This window comes from Ambystoma mexicanum, chromosome 10 (assembly GCF_040938575.1).
Source record: "Ambystoma mexicanum isolate Mex_15411 chromosome 10, UKY_AmexF1_1, whole genome shotgun sequence".
Taxonomy (NCBI): Eukaryota; Metazoa; Chordata; class Amphibia; order Caudata; family Ambystomatidae; genus Ambystoma; species Ambystoma mexicanum.
This window is the reverse complement of record NC_090932.1, coordinates 1,640,674,220-1,640,692,317: the sequence shown is the minus strand read 5'-3', so window position 1 is coordinate 1,640,692,317 and position 18,098 is coordinate 1,640,674,220. Positions and strand designations below refer to the sequence as shown.

General features: G+C 43.6%; 1 protein-coding gene across 2 annotated transcripts in view; it reads left to right on the top strand.

Moving 5' to 3' along the window:
- Positions 1-18,098, top strand: part of LOC138492705 (septin-2A) — a 568,103-nt gene that overhangs the window by 84,315 nt on the left and 465,690 nt on the right. For both annotated transcript variants that reach the window (XM_069620052.1, XM_069620053.1), the window contains exon 2: positions 1,513-1,561. In XM_069620052.1, the coding sequence (XP_069476153.1) occupies positions 1,535-1,561 (27 nt within the window). In that variant the 5' untranslated portion in view covers positions 1,513-1,534. The remainder of the gene's footprint in view (positions 1-1,512; positions 1,562-18,098) is intronic.

Below are 18,098 nucleotides of genomic sequence, written 5' to 3'. Positions count from 1 at the left end.
AGGTTTTTTTCCTCACAGGAAGGCGCAGGGAGAGGGCCCAAGGAGAGTGGCCAGAGGGAAAGCGGGACAGCGGGAGCAGCGTTCCAAGTGAGAAGGATCTCGGTCTTACTGGCATTAAGGCAGAGATCGTTCGAGGAGCACCACTCCTGATTCACGGATACAGTCAGGAATGAGAGGAGAGGAGCCTGAGGGGAGCCTTAAGGAGAGCCGACCGCCATCTCCATAAAACTGAAAGTTTGAGAAGGTAGAAATGAGGTGGGCCAAGTAGACTTTGAAAAGGCAGGGTAAGCGGTTAGAGCCCTGAGTAACACCACGCATGGAGAAGAGAGTTGGTGGAAAGAAAGTACCCAAGTTGGACCTGGGAGAGTCTGTCCAGGAGGAAGGAGGCCAGCCAAACCAGGGCCTGATTCGTGATGCCCAGCTTCTCAGAGTGAGAGGAGGTTGTGGAAAGGGTCTGTGATTACACATTGTAGTGAGGACTTGTACATTGATAACATGCCGTTGCATATCTGGGATTGATATGATTTTCGTCCCCAGAAGATGAGTACTACGTCTCTTCCAGCAGAGTCACCACTACCCCCTGATAGCCGTCTCCTCCCATGTGATCCCCCCCCCCCCGATACCGCTCCTAGGGTTAGGATCAGGTAACGGCTGCCTCCCCAGGTCACATGGGAGGAGACTTTAGGCTGGGTTTGGTGATGACCCTGAAGGATTCATCACGAATATAAACAATGGGCAACACACCATGCAAGTTATAAAGGCAAAATCCCTGGGAATATGGAAGGTGTGTCTTGGGTAAATGGTAGAACCGAAACATCTTCTAGCAACCTGTTGGTTAGGCACTGGTTCTTTCAGCATCTCACTTGTGATATCGATGACTGCTGCAGAATTTACCTGTAAGTAAGGGGTCATCACATCTTTACTCATCTGATGGTTTTACCTGATGTTCTATTACGGCCTTGGCCAAATGTGTCTGAGTATTTGCTTCATAAGCATCATGTGTGTTCTTGCATTCATTCCTTTCATTCCTGTTAAAAACCAGCATAACAAGACCGACACTTTTGGCTCATTTTGTATTCATTTGCCAGACATGGCATTAACATGCCCAGGTACTAGAACCTGTTGCCATCTTTGTCTGGGAATGCTTGTCAAAAGCCTATAACTGTTGGCTTTGCCAGTGCTTGTTATTGATGGGTTATCACACCCTTACCCATCCATGTCAGCCTACTGTTGCTGCCGGTGCCCTGCTGGGGTTCACCTATATTATGCAGTCCTTGCATAATTCCTGCATTGCGTTTGATTTCTGGATTGTCCCATTTACTTGCACCTCCAACCGGCGAGCTTGCCACTGCTTACCCCTAGCAGTTTTATTTCCCAATGACGGCTGATCACGTGACCTTGTCAACATAGTTTGTTATATTTAAGTATTGCAGGTAACTGAATGTTATGAAAATATATCTACTGCTTCAATACTGTTGAATCCTTCAATTTTGGTTTTCATTTGTTTTTCAGTGTTTAAAACTCAGCTTGAAACATGTCTCAGACTGGTGAAAAAGTAAAGGTAAGAGGCACTTTTAAATGTTCATTTGGTGATCAACTGACTTATTCGGAGTCGGTGTGTGCTTCATTTGCTGTTGAAATCGAGAAGGGACCATCTGCAAGTACTGCAAGTGTGATTGGTGGTTTTCAGTCTGCCCTCACTTGTGAACCTTGCTTTACAGTTTGCCACAGAGATTAGACTTGCTTCACTGCCTGGAGTGTGCCATCATTCAGCCTGAGAGCCTGGATTTCCTATCTATTTATTTAATTCTGCTGCAATTTCTGTACTGTGCTGTCCTTACCCAGATGGTCTAGTAGTGGGTTACAAGGTTCAAAAGTAGAAAACGTGGGAGGTGAACCGAAGTTACAAAAGCCTCAGGACAGGATAGGAAGAATAGGATACAGGCGAAGGTAGGGCAGGTGTTAAAGCTGGATTAGGTGTGGGGAAATGGGTATGTTTTGGGACTTTTTGGAAAAGTGGGCATGTGAAGTGGTAGGGTTCCAGGCTCTGTGTGCCCACTGGCGAATGCTGATTTTGTGAGCATGCACGTAATCCGACTGGAATGGGTAGAATATGCTGGCTCGCGTGTCTGGTGTTTTTGTGAGTGGCGGATTGTAGTTCGTCGTGAAGTTTAAATGGGGTTATGAGGTGATAGGTTTGAATACAATGCAGAGACCTTTCAAGGCAATTCTGTGGGGTATGAGGAGCCAGTGGAACCGTGCAAGAGCTGGGGTGATTAAGGTGTCTTAAGGTGGGTGGCAAATAAGTCTGGTTGCTGTAGTCCATATGCCCCACAGGGGCGGGGGGCGGGCAAGAGGACTGTTGTGCAGTCCAGTGCTGTAGTCGGTTTGGACAGAACCAGTGCTTGGACTGCAGTGCAGAAGTAGTCATGGGGAAGGAAGGGTGTGTCTTCATTTTGTGTAGGTGATGTACTTGTAGGTTACATGTTTTGGTGGTGTTAGGTAGGTGGCGTGTAAAGGAAAGGTGTGGGGTCAATGGTGTAGCCAAGGGATTTCACAGCTGTGGAGAGGGATATGTGTGGGTTCTTTGATCCAGGATGTGAGGTCGGGTAGTACCTGTCTGGTGTGCTGTCACTGTGGGAACCTGGTTGTACTATCTATTTTTACTGAGGCTTTTGCCTTTTGTGAAGGACTCTGAAAGGTTGCATGTGAATTGTGCTCCCGTCCGAGTTTAATGCAGATTTGAAACCCTGCTTTGTATTTTGTATTTTATTGATATTTATATAGCGCTTTTTAACAAAGCGCTTCACAAAGAGAACACCACAGTACATTAAAATCATTATATACAATTGTGTTCACAATTGGCCAATAGGAATCGGACTGGAAACTGTAGTAGGTAACATTTTAGGGAGGAGCGAAACAGAGAGTAGGAGGTGATAGATCGGAGAGATAATGAAAAGGTTCCAGTGGAGAGGGGCCAACAGCTGAAAAGATCAAAAATGAGATTGTGCACAGGTGGCGCGTGGAACAGTAAGTAAGAAGAGTCCAGCAGAGAGGCCGAAACGGAAGAGTAACATGTAAGAAGAGAGGCGAGATAATCAGGGGCAAGGCCATATAAAGATTTGAATACTAGACAAAATAGAATTTCAGCTGAGAGTGAAAGGAAAGCCATCCAAGGCAGTCAAGAGAGGAGGCCATAGAATCACGATGGGGATAATGAGCAAAGCGAGTGGATAGAAGAATGATGCATTCATTTGACTGGGGCTAGACGAGAGCGAGGGAGGCCAAAGACTTGATCGCTTTGATGCGATTGGAGCGCAAGGAGTCCCTGTTTCACCATTGTGTGCTTTAAACAGTCTTAGGAATGGCCACGTTAACATTGCCTTTGCCAATGGCAGAGTTTTTCTCTTGCAAACATTTTTGCTTTTATCCAATGACATTTCTTTCCCTTTCTACTTGTTGCATTAGAGGAGACTGGGGTGAGTTCTCAGACCACATGCGTAGCTCCATATATGCGTGTCTTTCTTGTGATGTGCGCTCTCTTGGCTAAAATCAGCCTCTGTTCAGCATAGCATTTTTGCCTGAATGAACAGCTGGACTTCAGCATGATAGTAAATGCACCCTTGCCCTCATGTGTATCGCATGGCTTGCGTGCACAGGGAGTCTGTGAGTATGCTCCCCTGTGTACCAGACTGTCGGTTCCACAACCATTGTGCTCGTCGCTTCTAAGTTACCCGTCTGTGTCATTGCTCTCTCCCAGACTCAAACTAGAAATAGATTTCCCATTTTTGCAGAGACCTCTACCAAGTTACTAATTTCTGTCCATTCTTGTATTACTCAATTCCCACCTTTTTCCAGACTTGCACTTTGATTTTCACCCTATCCTAACCCAAGTATTGATTACGGTTTCAGTGTATTCTAGCAATGTGTGATGAGTGTTGAACAGAACACTCGCGACTCTGGTTTAAATTCTACAACTTTATTGTACTCACAAGAGTGATTGGGGAAAAGCCAATCTGATTGGGTTCAAGTGAAAAGGAGAGAGCATGTTGTGTTCAACCAGTATCACCGTTCGCCTTAACACACATGGGCTCATCACCCCCGTGCAGTGTGGGTTCTGCGGTGGTTCACTTCACGGGTCACCAAGCTCTCACCCATACCATGGCACCAACATTGTGTCACCTGCTCATGAATCCCACCCATCCTCCTGCTTCATCTGTCTGCTACCTTCAGAATTCACAATCTCTCTTCTCTCCGCTCTCCTCTCACATCCAGGGCTCTGCCCTTCCCTGGATTTCTTCTTACCTAGCTGGTTTCTCCTTTTCCATCTCCTGGACCGGTGGATCATAATCCTCCTCCTCCTCCAACCCCCTACCAGTCGAGGTCCCTCAAGGATCTGCTTTGTCCCCTGGAAGTAACTTTCTACTTCTCGTTCCTTTGCAAACTCCTCACCTCTTTTTGGACCCCATAGCACCTTTTTGCTGATGATGCACATTTTCCTTCTTTCACCCGAGACTGCCTCCCTGCAGTAGACGTCTGGTCACTTGATTGCTTTATGTGACCTGATGCTGCACTCTGCTAAGTCTGAGGTCATCTATCTCCTGGTTTCTATCACCTTACCACTACCCCGTTATCACAGATAGCCGTTCCTTATGCATCCCCTATGGCTTGCAACCTGGGGTTCTCTTTGACAGTGAACTGGAACTCCACATGTATTGCCTTTACCGATATAGTGTCTTGCGAAATATGCCCCTTCATCTTTGATTGCTAAAATACTCATCTCCACCCTGTGTGCTGGCTCCACAAGGGGCTGCCTCAGACTCCCACACCTAAAAAGATGCTTAAGGTTGCTACTTGCACCCTCTTTAATTCCCTCAACGCTCACCCCCTCTGTGCACTGCTTTTATGGGGGGTGGGCTGTCCATGTGTGAACACTCCCTCCTTAAATACATTTTCGTTGTGTAAATCCATCCTTGGGCTCGCTTCCCCTCTACTGGGCTCCATCCGTCTGCAGCTACACAGTCCCACCCTGAGAGCTCAAGCTCCCTTCAACTTGCTCACTCTGCTCACCCCCTGCCACTTTTAACCCTCTGATATTGTCACCTCCATTACATTGGACCTCAAGACTACCCTGTTGAAAGGAGCACTAGAGCAGTCAGCTAATAATACTCTCCTTCTCTCCCTGTGATCCTCTCCATCCTGCCCTTCCGAGTGTACATGGATGTAAATAATGCATTTGATAACCAGGTAGCACATATCAATATTACACATTTTTATGATCTAATATTGTGTTCTGTTTCCTATGTCTGTCAATGATGTCCTCTCTCTTTTCAGCAACTTCCCTAATGCAGCTGGGTAATGCTATGGCTTTGCATCTCATTTACCATTGAAAGTTAGGTTTGCTTAACTTGCCAATAATGTTGCAATCTACACAGGGTGCCTTCTGTCCAGGAATTGCCCTGCGGCAGCTTAGGAATTGTTTTCCGCATATGCATCTGAATGGTTAAGGAGTCCTGTACCGGGGGCAACTGAATTTCATCCTAACCCCGCCTTGCTTTGGTTGTAGGTAGGGAGGTTTCTGCGCTGGGCTCAGTAAGAGTGCCCTGAGAGACTGGAGTTGCTGGGTAGGAAGTTCCTTCCCCCAGTTTATTGGACTTTCTGTGGGTTGTCCGGGGGTCACCTATTGCAGGTATTCGTGCACGCACACCCTGCAAGTGTGCATGTTTTGACCACCACCAGCCCTTCATGGCAGATGCTCTTTACCTACTTTACAAAGTTATCGTGGTGCCAAAACGGGGGTCTGAAGACCTTTGCTGAGCTCCTTACAGGCCACGGTTGTCATGGGGTTTACCAGGCTCTGACTGAATTCCTAGAAACAGCAAGGGTGGTACCTCAAGACTATTATCACAGAGTTGGAGGACTACTGCTTTCATAAACCTCATGCTTCAGTATAAGATTCTCTGGCATCTTATTAAAATCTTATGCTTGAATATGGTTCATGTTCTCCGTATGAGGAGGCCTTTTGGACCTGCTTTCTGTCACTTGCACCTCCTTGCCTGGAAGACTTCATTTATAGTTTGTGTCACTTCTACCATGAAAGTAAGTGATTTGTTAACTCTCTCACTCTTCTGGAAGGAGCCTTTACAGTTTTTCCATGCTGAAAAAGTAGTACAGTTCCTTTCCTGAGGTTTTGTCAGGTTTGCGTTTCAACAAGGAACTCTATTTAACAGTTTTTCATCCAAGGTCAAGTAGCTCCCCAGCAGAAGTGGCTGTCTTGTTTCTCATGACATAGCGCACTCTGACTGGTTATGATGTTCATGACTGCGTGCACAGTGCAGTTGATGTGTTGGTTTGTATATCAATGTGCATGTCTCCCTGGGTTTCGCTGTCACCCTGCATTGTAGCTCGGTGTGAGTGGATTTGTACTTGTGTCTATCGATGTGTGATCGCTCCTGCATGGTGACCCTATGTAAACCATGGTGTGCCTATGTGGAGCAAGATTTCGACTGAACCATTGTGCTTGTGTGCATCCAACCATTGTGAGTGGGTGTAAATGTGCGTGCACCTGCATAGTGATGTCTAAGACTCCATGGTGTTCAAGGTTTCAGTGTGCTGGTGTGAGTGGTTGTATGAATGTGGATGCATTGGTCTCCCTTCGTATCCATGGTGGGGAGCAATTGGCTGGTGAGAATGAATCTTTGTGTGTGGAGGTCTCTCTTGGTGCTAATTGCACAGTGCTTGATGAATGGCTATGCTAGCTGTTGTGATCCGAATTCCATATAAATAATCCAGAACACTAATAATGACTCAGACTATAGTAGGTCTTAATTCTTTTAATGTCTCATCTTAACGGACTTCCAGCTGTCCCCAGCCCTATATTCCACATTCCATTCTCCAGGCTGCCTTGCCTACATTCCACATTCTATTCAGCTACAACACTAGCCACCCTCCATTTTCATTTGCCCATGCAGAGTGAGCTGGTGAGAAACGGATCTGTGCATGTGGAAGTCTTTGTGCTAATGGCACTGTGCTGGGTGAACAGCTTTTAGCCACCCTCCGTTTTCATGTCTTCATCTGAGAAAACATTAGTCACTTTGACAAAATAAAACTCCAACGACCACTCAAAATACATCAAGAGCCGTAAAAAAACTGCCTCAATCAATCTGCAACAAACCCACAAAACTCTTAAAAATCATCAAAAACCCTACATCCTGCAACAAAGGCGTTACGCCATCACAATCACTGTGACATGACCAACTACCTAAGAACAAAAATAGAAACCATTCAACAGACTATTGAAGCAAGCCACACATCAATAAACGCAAGCACAACTACGGAGGCACCAACCGCAGCAATAGTAGACCGTTTTGAACCCATAGATGAAGAAATCTTCTCCACATTAATGACAACAACCTCGCCGGATCCCCAGCAAACCATGCCACACAGGCATCTACAAAGAAATACTTCACCAATCAGCACCCCAGCAGCTTCCGGGTTCTGATGAACCTATCCCTAAATACATGAATAGTACCGAAATATTTAAAATCAGCTTACATCAAGCCACTCTTAAATGAAAAGGGAAGTGCGAAACACCCCAGCAACTACTGTGGAGTGTATTCAAGGGCCCTAAACCAACCGAACTAAAGGGCCCACTGGAAACGTGACCTGCCGGCCTTTTTTTTTTTTTTTAAAAACCTTCACACTGAAAATGGGGCTACTAAGGCAGAATGTGGGGGTTCTGCAAGTAACACAAGGAAGTACAATGTGCAAAAGGCCAATCTGTCATCACAAAGGGAAACTCAGCCTATTAATTCATGGTGGCGGAAGAAAATCAATCAAAGGCCCCTTCGGCATGAAAAGCAGGATTTGCAAATACAGACACGAAAATGGCTTTAGATGTGAGTTTGTAGTTTGAAAGCAAGACGTGAGACAAATGTTCCCCTGCTAACATAAATGTCAGGGAAAAGACTTGGTGTGTGTTAAACAAGATGTAATGTATATTATGGTTCACCTGCAAAATACCGGCAACAAGTGAAAAGATAAACTTGTTTCAGTGGGTCAAATAAAGAACTGATTTAGGCGTGAGTCAGATCCTTTTGGCTTGTTGTTGGGCAGAATTCGCAAATTGCTTACCCCACTGCAAGCCTGGTTCGTGCACCCAACCGATTTACAACTGCAATAAAATGTGGCCTACCTGAGGGGTGTTGAAACCTGCTGTCTCTGAAGGCAGTTCTGTGCAGGCCAAATGTCATAGCCAGTGCGTGACTGCAATGTGGGGAAGGGGCTCTGTGTTGCCAAAGCCTCCCTAGTAGCCACCAACTTCAAACAACAAAGAGGCTAATAAAAACACAGTGCAGAAAGCTTAGTCCACATGCTGTCCAGGAATGGCAAATGTCCCCGGAGGAAGGGACGCTCCTATTTGCACATATGAAGATTCCTCCTTTGTTTAAATGGACTATAATTTATGCCTTTTTCTCAGCAGCAATAAGTCATACTGCCTTTATTGCTAAGTCATTTTTTAGATAATTTCCAGCCGATTTTGTTGAAATAAAATTAATCTACCAGCGACTTTGAGAGTTGGAAAACTGGTGGAGAGTAAAATTAGGAATGTGCAGAGTAAATCCGAAGGATTATGCTGTTTGTGAAAATGGGCTGAAATTGCCTAACGACCGTGCAAAATGGTGCAGACCCGGCTGTCGTTTTATTTAATTCCCCATGATTATACATTATGGCAGTTACTAGTAAAGCACAAAGTTTTGCCACATAACTATTTTGTGCCAAAAGGTTGACATGGCAATAAAAGGGGACTTCAAATGGTAGTTGCCATTTGTCTGTTCCACACTCCTAAACCAAACCTTAGAGGCTCGATTTGGGCGGCGAGAGAAGGGTAACTGTTCAATTCTGGTTGCGAGAATTCTTGCACGGCACTGCCCTATATTGAAATCTTGATGGTGTCATCACTGAAATATAAAGTGGGTGCACTATGAGCAAAGGTACAGAGCTGCTGAAAATTACCATCTGACAGCTGCAAGGAAACACCAGAGGAGATTGATGAGATTGCATTTGGGTGGAGCTGTATTTTGTAGGGGAGGCCAAAAAACCCTGACTGGGCCCTATGGTGAAGAGCTGGGGACCATCCTTGAGAGATCAGACCCCTGCCTGGCCCTCCAAGAGTGTCCTGAAATGTAGCTGACTTTGCTGAACTTTAAGCAAAGGCTTTCAATGTGTATAGAATTGAGACCAAAGCTGGAGGAATCTACTTGCCTTAAATCCTTTCCCTATTTAGTGGGTTGGGAGGGGGGGGGGGTGGAGCACAACTGTGTACATCCTTAGCCTATTTAACAAAAAATATTTTAATGAATTCCCCTTGTACAACACTACAGAGTGAAGCTCATTCCCAGTGTGCAGTGAAAACTATAGACTGTAAGGTAATTGGGGTAATCCCATTTAGCCTGTTAACCCTGACTTCTTTTAGAACGAGGGGTGTCTTTGTCCCTACACTAATACAAAGAAAAATCATCCCAATTTCTTTTCTGTTCAGCTTCCCCAATACAGGCCTTTACGTGGAGAGGGGGTGGGGGGAGGGGCATTCTGAAATCTCAATCGTAAATCGCCCCAATCTTTCTGTCCGACTTCCCCAACACTGACCAAAGTGAGGGGATCTGAAGAACAAACTGTTGAATCACCCTGCGTTTATTTCAAAGCAAAAGTGTGGGTGAAAGAATAACTGCCATATGCTTTTATACCAACCTGTAAACTAAACTGCCAGCCTTTATAAGTGTGCAGGAAAATTGAAATTGCATAGCATTGAATAGGTAATTGATTTTGTTCATTGACCATCTGACTATTTCTTGAAGTGAAATCTGTAGAAAGTAAAGAATTGCAATTGTGTTTTTCCCATCCAACTTGTGTGATTTATGTAACAAGGAATTTAACTGTGAGCCAAGAAGAAGGTGGCATGTGTCATTTTAGTGTGATCTCCATTTTCTAATCAATCAATTAAATACACATATATTTCCTGTACAACTGCCTGGTTTTTGGCTCATTACTAGCTCAGTAAGGGTATCCAAGGGGTAGTAGATGAATCGGAAATAGAGCTGAAAGAAGAACTGACATGAAATCTTTAACTGTGTAACCCCTAGATTGGGGAGGGAAGGAACTCCGTTGAGTAGCCTCGCAATAAACCGTTACACTACAGGGCTATATCTAATCTACCCTACCAGGCGAAGCTACTGGAGAACCTTGTATACAAAATACTACTAACCTACATAGAAACGGGCATATTGCTCGACCACTCGCAAGTCGGCTTCTGACCTAGGAGGAACAGAATCGGCACTCCTATCCATATGGGACAAACTAAAAATAAAGGATGGGTAGAGCACTAGAATTCGCAGATCACTGCGCTGATCTTATGTAAGTAAGTCAAATCATGCGCCCATGCACTGACACCCATCATAACAAGATTCATAAACGCATCCTTCAACAAAAATATGGTGCCAGCTAGCATTAAGGAAGCCTGGGTTACCCCATTGCTAAAAAAGCCTAACCTTGACTCCACTGTGCCCACAAACTACAGACCAATAACAGTCCCTTTCTTATTAAAAATCCTTGATAAAATAGCCTACAATCACGTCCAAGCACATTTGGAACAGAACCAACTCCTTGGCACCAGACAATCCGGTTTCCGCCCTAACCATAGCACGGAAACCACTCTATTGGACCTTAAAATCCAAATGGACTCCATCAGAGCCTCAGGAAAGCTCTGTATCCTCCTGTTACTGGACCTATCTGCAGCGTTCGAACTAGTGGGCCATAACAAACTTTGCACCACCTTAGCCAATGACTCCAATTTCTCCAAGGATGCCACCACATTGATTAAATCCTTTCTGGCAGATCGAACATCCAAAGTGTCTATAGGCAAAGAAGCGGCAGACCCTATACCAGTCCACATAGGTGTTCCACAAGCTTCCTGCCTATCTCCCACCCTCTACAATGCTTAAACAAAGCTCCTCTTCTCAGCACTGGACGATATGGGTATAATCTACACCAACTTTGCAGATGACACCCAGATCCTCATCACACTCGCAGGGAGCTACTCACAAGACACATCCACCAAAAATAAAATCTACTCGATAATCCTAAACTGGATGGCTCATAACAGCCTTTGTCTCAATGACGAAAATACAGAGACCCTCCTTGTGGGCTCACAAGCCAAAATAAACACCCTCCAGCCAGACTACGCCACCATCAACCTAGACGGCACCATCATCCCAGTACTGAAAAATGTAAAACCACTGAGTATATCTAGACTCTAACCTCACCCTGACCAAACGCATCAGTGCACTCTCATCCTCCACGTCCTACACCTCGAAACTCATCTCACTCAGCCGCCAATTCCTGACACCATCCAATTGCATCACGCTAGCCAGGGCTTTGATCTTATCTAGACTCCACTACTGCAATGCACTATTTCTAGGCACCTCGGCCACTAACCTCAAAAAACTGCAGTTGATTCAGTAAAAGCCCTCGGGTCTGCTCTCGTAATAAGTAAAACGGATCACGTATCTAAAACCAGAAGAGAACACCGCTGCCTCCCTATTAAAGACAGAATCTTATTCAAAACATTGTGCACCACCTTCAAATGCCTACATGAAAATGCCCCCCTTCTATCTAAACCACGTAATAACAAACGAGTCCAGTACCAGAACCCTAAGATCCAATAACCACTCATTACTTGCAATACCCCACTTTAAAAAGTCTAGAGCAGGAGGCGCTAGTTTTCAGAATCTAGCTCCCGAACACTGGAACACTCTGCCGCTCACCAATGAGACAACCCTCAATGGGTTCAGAAAAATGTTGAAAACCTGCCCATTTAATCAATATTAACAATCTAGCCTTTACAATCTTTTGTGTGTGTATATATGCTTTGACCGCCCATCTTGATGCAGTGGCCCACTGGCCCACAGATTTATACAAAAAGAGCCTATTGACAGAGCCCATCAAATAAAATATATGCTTTGTGATCACCACATACGCCTTGAAAAAGACCCATGTTGGATCGAAACACATGTCGGCTGAGTATTGATAAATCACCAACAAATATAAAGCGACAAGGCTGCTCCAATTCTTTGTAAAATCTGTATTCAGTAAAACAGTCATTACTTCAATGAACCAGTGCCCAGGAGATACCGGTTCTTCAACCCAAATTGGACCTAAAACTAAATGCAGAAAAGCACACCACCTACCCTCCTACTACTGGACATATCGGCCATGTTTGACGCAATCGGATACACAATACTAATCTAGAGACCCCTGGAGGAATAATCGAGAGACCACTGGAGCTATGCAGTGTATAAAACTGTTTACAATGGCTAAAATCTTTCCTCACTTACTAAACTGCGCAAACGTTCCTACCGCCATTAATTCCAACACCAAAGACGACATCTGTGGCATTGTCCAACTCGAGGGCTGGAAACCTGATGGGTTGTCAGGATATCACTCATTAACAATCATGAGCAAAAATGTGCATACATTGAGAATCCTTATATGCACCTTTATCTCATATATTAATGAGGGGTATCCTGAAAATCTGGCCTAGAGTTTTACAAACTCTAGCCTCTCCCCACTCCTTTTCAACATCTACATGTCCCCCTTAATCAAAATCATTCAAAACTACGGACTGAGCGCCTACAGCTATGCAGATGATACCAAACTTGTCAAGATAGACACAACCCAATAGCCAAACAGCACCGTCAACAATCTCCTCACTGACATTTACAGCTGGATGACCACCAACAATCTCAAGTTAAACCCGACCAAAACATAAATAATTCTCACCCTCCGAGGACAACGCAACAGATCCACAAGTGAGCTTCCCCTCCCATCCCCCCCTGCCAAGTGCAGGCTAACTTGCTATGAGCAGATGTGACCTTGAGCTTGTGTGTGAGCAGATGTGTGCCTGTGTATGGTTGTGGATACACACACAATGAGTTAGTAAGAGTGATTGTGTGCCTGTGCAGTCGCCTTGATGGACACCCGTGCATGCACTGTGCACTTGTGGGAGTACGTATGCCTGTGTATTTTGGACGCAAGTAGTGTTTTTTTAATAGTGTTTTTTTTTTGTGTTGACGGCTGCATGCACAGTGAGCTTGTGCAAGCAGATGTGTACCTGTGTATGGTTGTGGATACACACTATGAGCTAGTAAGAGTGGATGTGTGGCTATGCAGTCCTCTTGATGGTGATGGCTGTATGCACAGTGAGCAGATGTGTGCAGCCTCTCCTCTCACCCTGGGTATTTTATTCGCCTCAGCTGCCCCTTCTGTGTGCAGATCTAATCCACTATGCAAAAAAGTTGGATGAACTCATCTAACTAAGTCTGGCGCTCTCCTTAAGAGCTCTCGTGGAGCTTATTAGTTGATTCTGGTGCAAGTTTGTGCAAACTTAATCAGAGTTTTTATCAAACTTTAAATCTATATGTATATTCAAAAGGTTGATTTGTATTTATATTTGTTTTATTTGTATAGCGCAAACCAGGCCCGGAGGCTACCGGGCGTGTATCTTGAGGCAGTGGTTACATATCAATATAACATTGCAAAGAACATATAAATAGAACATATAGATTGAGCATTAAAATAAGATCACATTGCAGATTCAAGAACTGATACATACATAGACATGCTTATTAAAGTGACAATTGGTCATCAGAGGAGACTAGCCACATTTTGGCTGTGTGTTTAAATGAATTCAGGGAAGGCAAGTTTCTTATAGTGAGAGGCACAGAGTTCCACAGTTTGGCTGCCAGAACTGGGAAGCTGGCCCCACCGGCTGTTTGGAGCTTGAATCTCGGGATCAGTAGGCTCTGGCTGGTGGCAGACCTTAGTGAGCGAGGTGGGATATACTGGGTAAACCGGGAGGATAGATAGCTAGGGGCCTGGTTATTCATGCATTTGTAAGTCGGGGCAAGAGATTTTAGTGAGTTCCTTTGGGAGACTGACAACCAGTGATGGTTCTTCCTAGTTTCAGAGATGTGGGCTGATCTAGGGATGTTGAGGGCTGCTCTGATAGTGTTATTTTGTGTAATCTGGAGTTTGTCAAGGTTACATAGGTTGGTTCCTTGGTACAGAGCATTGCAGTAGTCAAGTTTGGACATGACCAAAGTCCTAGCAAGAGTAGTGCAGTTTTGAGAGGAGAGAAAAGGGCGGCATGCTGTGATCAGCTTGCATGTGTAGGCAGAGGCGGCTACTACTACATTTGTTTGTCTGTGAAGGGAAAGAGTGGAATCGAGGTAAATTCTGAGGGTTTTAGTATCTTTGGAAACTTATGGAATTTCCGTCTGATATTCAGATGCAATTCAAAAAGATTTCAGAAAAAATTCTGTATATGCAACTTATAAACCGCTAGGTGTCTTCAAGCAAGAAGCAGACTTGTTTGGTTTTCCGTATGGTTGTTGTAGAGCAAACCTCCTTCTTCAGGGCGTTGACCACACTACTAAATTCAACTAATTCATCAGTTAGAAACAAACAATGGGATGGGTAAACAAATCAAAGGATTCAACAAAGGATACATTGGTCCCATATGAGGGAAATCACAAGTCAAATGTGGTACAAAAAAGATTTGGTTTGTTACACAAGTCCATATGTATTAATTCCACAATCCGCCATTTTGGAGATAATGAATCAATATGTAAAAAAATAATTAGAAGTGTACATACCCATTATTGGTAATTGCCAAAAGTCAGAAGAGATGGTTATGGGGAAGAAAACATGGCATCCTCATTAGACAAGTGTTACTCTAAAGTTGTGTGAATGAGCATAAAGTTCAGTGCTATGCATGTCTGGAATAAGATCAAATTACCTTTGTAATTTCTTGTGGTGCCTAACACCATTTCAAAGTAGTGAACTTTGTACATTCAACGGTTCAACTGCGAGTGATCTAGACAAAGATAACATGTACTCAATGAATTACTACTAGTCATTAAGAGAGGCGTGTTGCTGTGTGCCTTCAAACATAGATTCGAGGCTTACCCGTTTGAATACGCTCTTGTATATTTTCTTAGTCTATGGCCGTTCTGTTAAAAGATCATGAGTGGGCCTGATTATAATACGAGCGTTAAAATAACTTTCAAGATCTTATATTCAATAAGCGGGCAGATTGGATTTACCCTAGTATTCTATAGTTCTTCAGCACGGAGACTGGCGTACTATTCGCGAGTGTGTCGCGTAGAGAACCTTGATAGAAATTGTGTTCAGGTTCCCATGGCAACCCCGTTTGGCGTGCACAATTGCGTAGCACGTAGCCAGCGTAGCGACGCCTCGTGTCCCGTGTCCCCATGGAAACGGGGAGACAGGGCAGTCGGGGTGTCCATGTAGATGTTAGGTTACGTAAATTGAAGAAACATTCTTTCTCAATTTATTATGCGCGCACATGTGTCTTCATTAATATAACGTTTTGTAGTGGGTATGTTTGAGAATATAATGTCACGTGTCTACGTTGCTATCCTTGGATTCGAGGTGAGTACATCCTAATGAGTACAATCCTCATCAAATATTTTTACAAAAAGGTAATTATGAGATGAGGCTATTGACAGACAGGATACAAGGAATTCCTTTCTGAACCAACGCCCGTTCTTCGATCCGCACTTGTGAACGGTTGTCGAAATTTGATGAAGCCATGAGTGATGGCAGTGAGTGGTTAGTTCATCTATGCATAGTAATACAGTCATTCTTTGCCTAACTCATACATAATGGCAAATGCCTTCCTTAATACACTTATATCTCACTTAGGTGCTATATTGCATAAGAGAAAATTAATTCGAGAAAATTAATCCCCAGTTGGTATACCCCTCATAGCCATGTGAACACGAGCATGCTTATAAGAAGCATGCCCAGTTAATTTCTTCCTTCAATCATCGTGGGGTTAGGCACCCCAAATTCTCAATCCAATAGCATTCCCTCCTGTACAGTTTCGTTTGAATGTTCTTGTGTGGATCATTACTTTGAACTACTTCCAATACCAAAAAACAAATTTGCGTTAAATTATGTCTCTCTTTGAGCCAATGTCTTGCGACTGCAGAGTTCACATTTTTATTACGTATGCACGAGCGATGCTCGTTCCAGCGGAGCTTTGCTTTTCTCTGGGACTGTCCCACATAGAATTGTCCACAGGGACACTTAATGCCATAGATAATGTTTGTTGTGTCGCACGTGGCAAATGATTTCAACATAATGTTTTTCCCGGTGTGAGGGTGGTTTATAGTCGATCCTTTTAGCACATAACTGCAGTTGCTTCAGTTTAAACACGGGAAAGTTCCAACGCGTTTGGTGTCTAGTGGTTTCTTTGGTTGTCTAGTTTGCACTTGGCTGTCTCGCAAGTTTCTGCTGCGTTGATAGGCAAATGTTGGTGGTTCTTTAAAAGTTCCTGTCCTCTGATCGCAGGATAACACTTGCCAGTGCTTCTTTATGATTGATTTGATGCGACTGCTTTGTGTTGAAAATCTGGTGACAAATACCAATGATGGTTTTCACTTTCCTTGTAGCTGTTAGTAGTTAATTTCTGTTTTTTTGGTCCACCTTGCGTTTTGCATCTGCTATCTCTTCCTGTCTGTATCCGCGTCTTAAGAACTTCTCACTTATTTCTTGGAGTTCCTTGTCATAATCCCTCGGATCACTGATGATGCGTTTTACTCTGAGCATCTGGCTATATGGCAGATTTTTGATTAAGCTTGATTCATGAAAACTTAGTCTGTGAAGTAAATTGTTAGGATCCGTTGTTTATGTATATATGTTGGTCTTGTATTCATGTTCCATGGATTGTACGTTCACATCAAGAAAATGGATGCTGTTCTGGGAATGTTCATGAGTGAACTGGATTCTTTCATCGATTGTATTCAGATATGCAAAGAATTCCAACAAATTTGCCTCTGTACCTGTCCAAATTCCAAATATGTCATCTATAAAACTAATCCAAATGTGGTTTCCATGTTTGATGACTTAATATGTGATCTTACTCAAATTTATGCATAAATGTGTTAGCATATGATGGGGCCATCGTGGCTCCCATTGCAGTCCCTGTTATCTGCATGTAGAACTGGTTTTTGTATTTGAAATAGGAGTTTGTTGATATGAAGCGTAATAAGATGATGATGAATTGCTTGTTCGCTTCTATGTCACCCGTGTTGAAGAGTAACCATTCAATTGCTTCAATTCCTGAGTCGTGTGGGATTCATGTGTATAAGTTCCTTACGTCAGCAGTAAACAAAATCTGTGACAGTGAATGTGGTACTGTAGCTAGTAGCTGGAGGAAATGTGTCGTGTCCTTGATATAAATTGGAGTTTTGTGGATGAGAGGTTGTAAAAAGTGGCCGATGTACTTTGCAATTTGCTGTAATATGCTGTTAATCCCGGCTACTATTGGTCTTCCAGGAGGGGTGATAAGATCTTTATGTATGTTAGGTAACATGAATAAATTTGGGATGTGTGGGTTCCTGTTCATCAGAAAGTCGTGTGTTTATCCATGCGTTCTCTTCAGCTTCATATAGTAGAGGCTCTAAGCTTTATTTGATTCTCATTGTTGGATCGCTGTCCAATTGTTGTATGGAACAGTAGCTGCAAGCTGTCGTTTGCATTCTTTGTCATAATCCTCCGTGTTTAGTATGACAAGTGCTCCCCCCTTGTCTGCAGGTCCGATTGTTATTGAGGTATCGCTATATAGATCTTTCAACAATCTAAACTCATGAGGCTTCAAATTCTTGTGTTTAGTGCTTTTGAAATTAATCTTCAAGTCTTTCAAGACTTGTTTTTCAAAAACTTCCACTGCTGGTATGTTTATTTGTGGTATAAACTTGCTTTTTGATTTGAATTCCTTATAAGGTGACTCCTCTTGTGTGGTCTGTGATATCTGTTTCATTAAAGAAGGCTTTTAATTTCATTTTCCTAATTAGCTTATACATTTCTACTTTTGTTTCAAATAATGAGGTATCAAACGTGGGGACGAAGCTTAGACCTTTCTGGAGTGTCTCTGTCTCAGCAGGAGTAAGGATTCTGGATGATAAATTAATCGCTAGGTTTTCTTCTGTTGTAGACGTGTCTGTGGTCCTGCT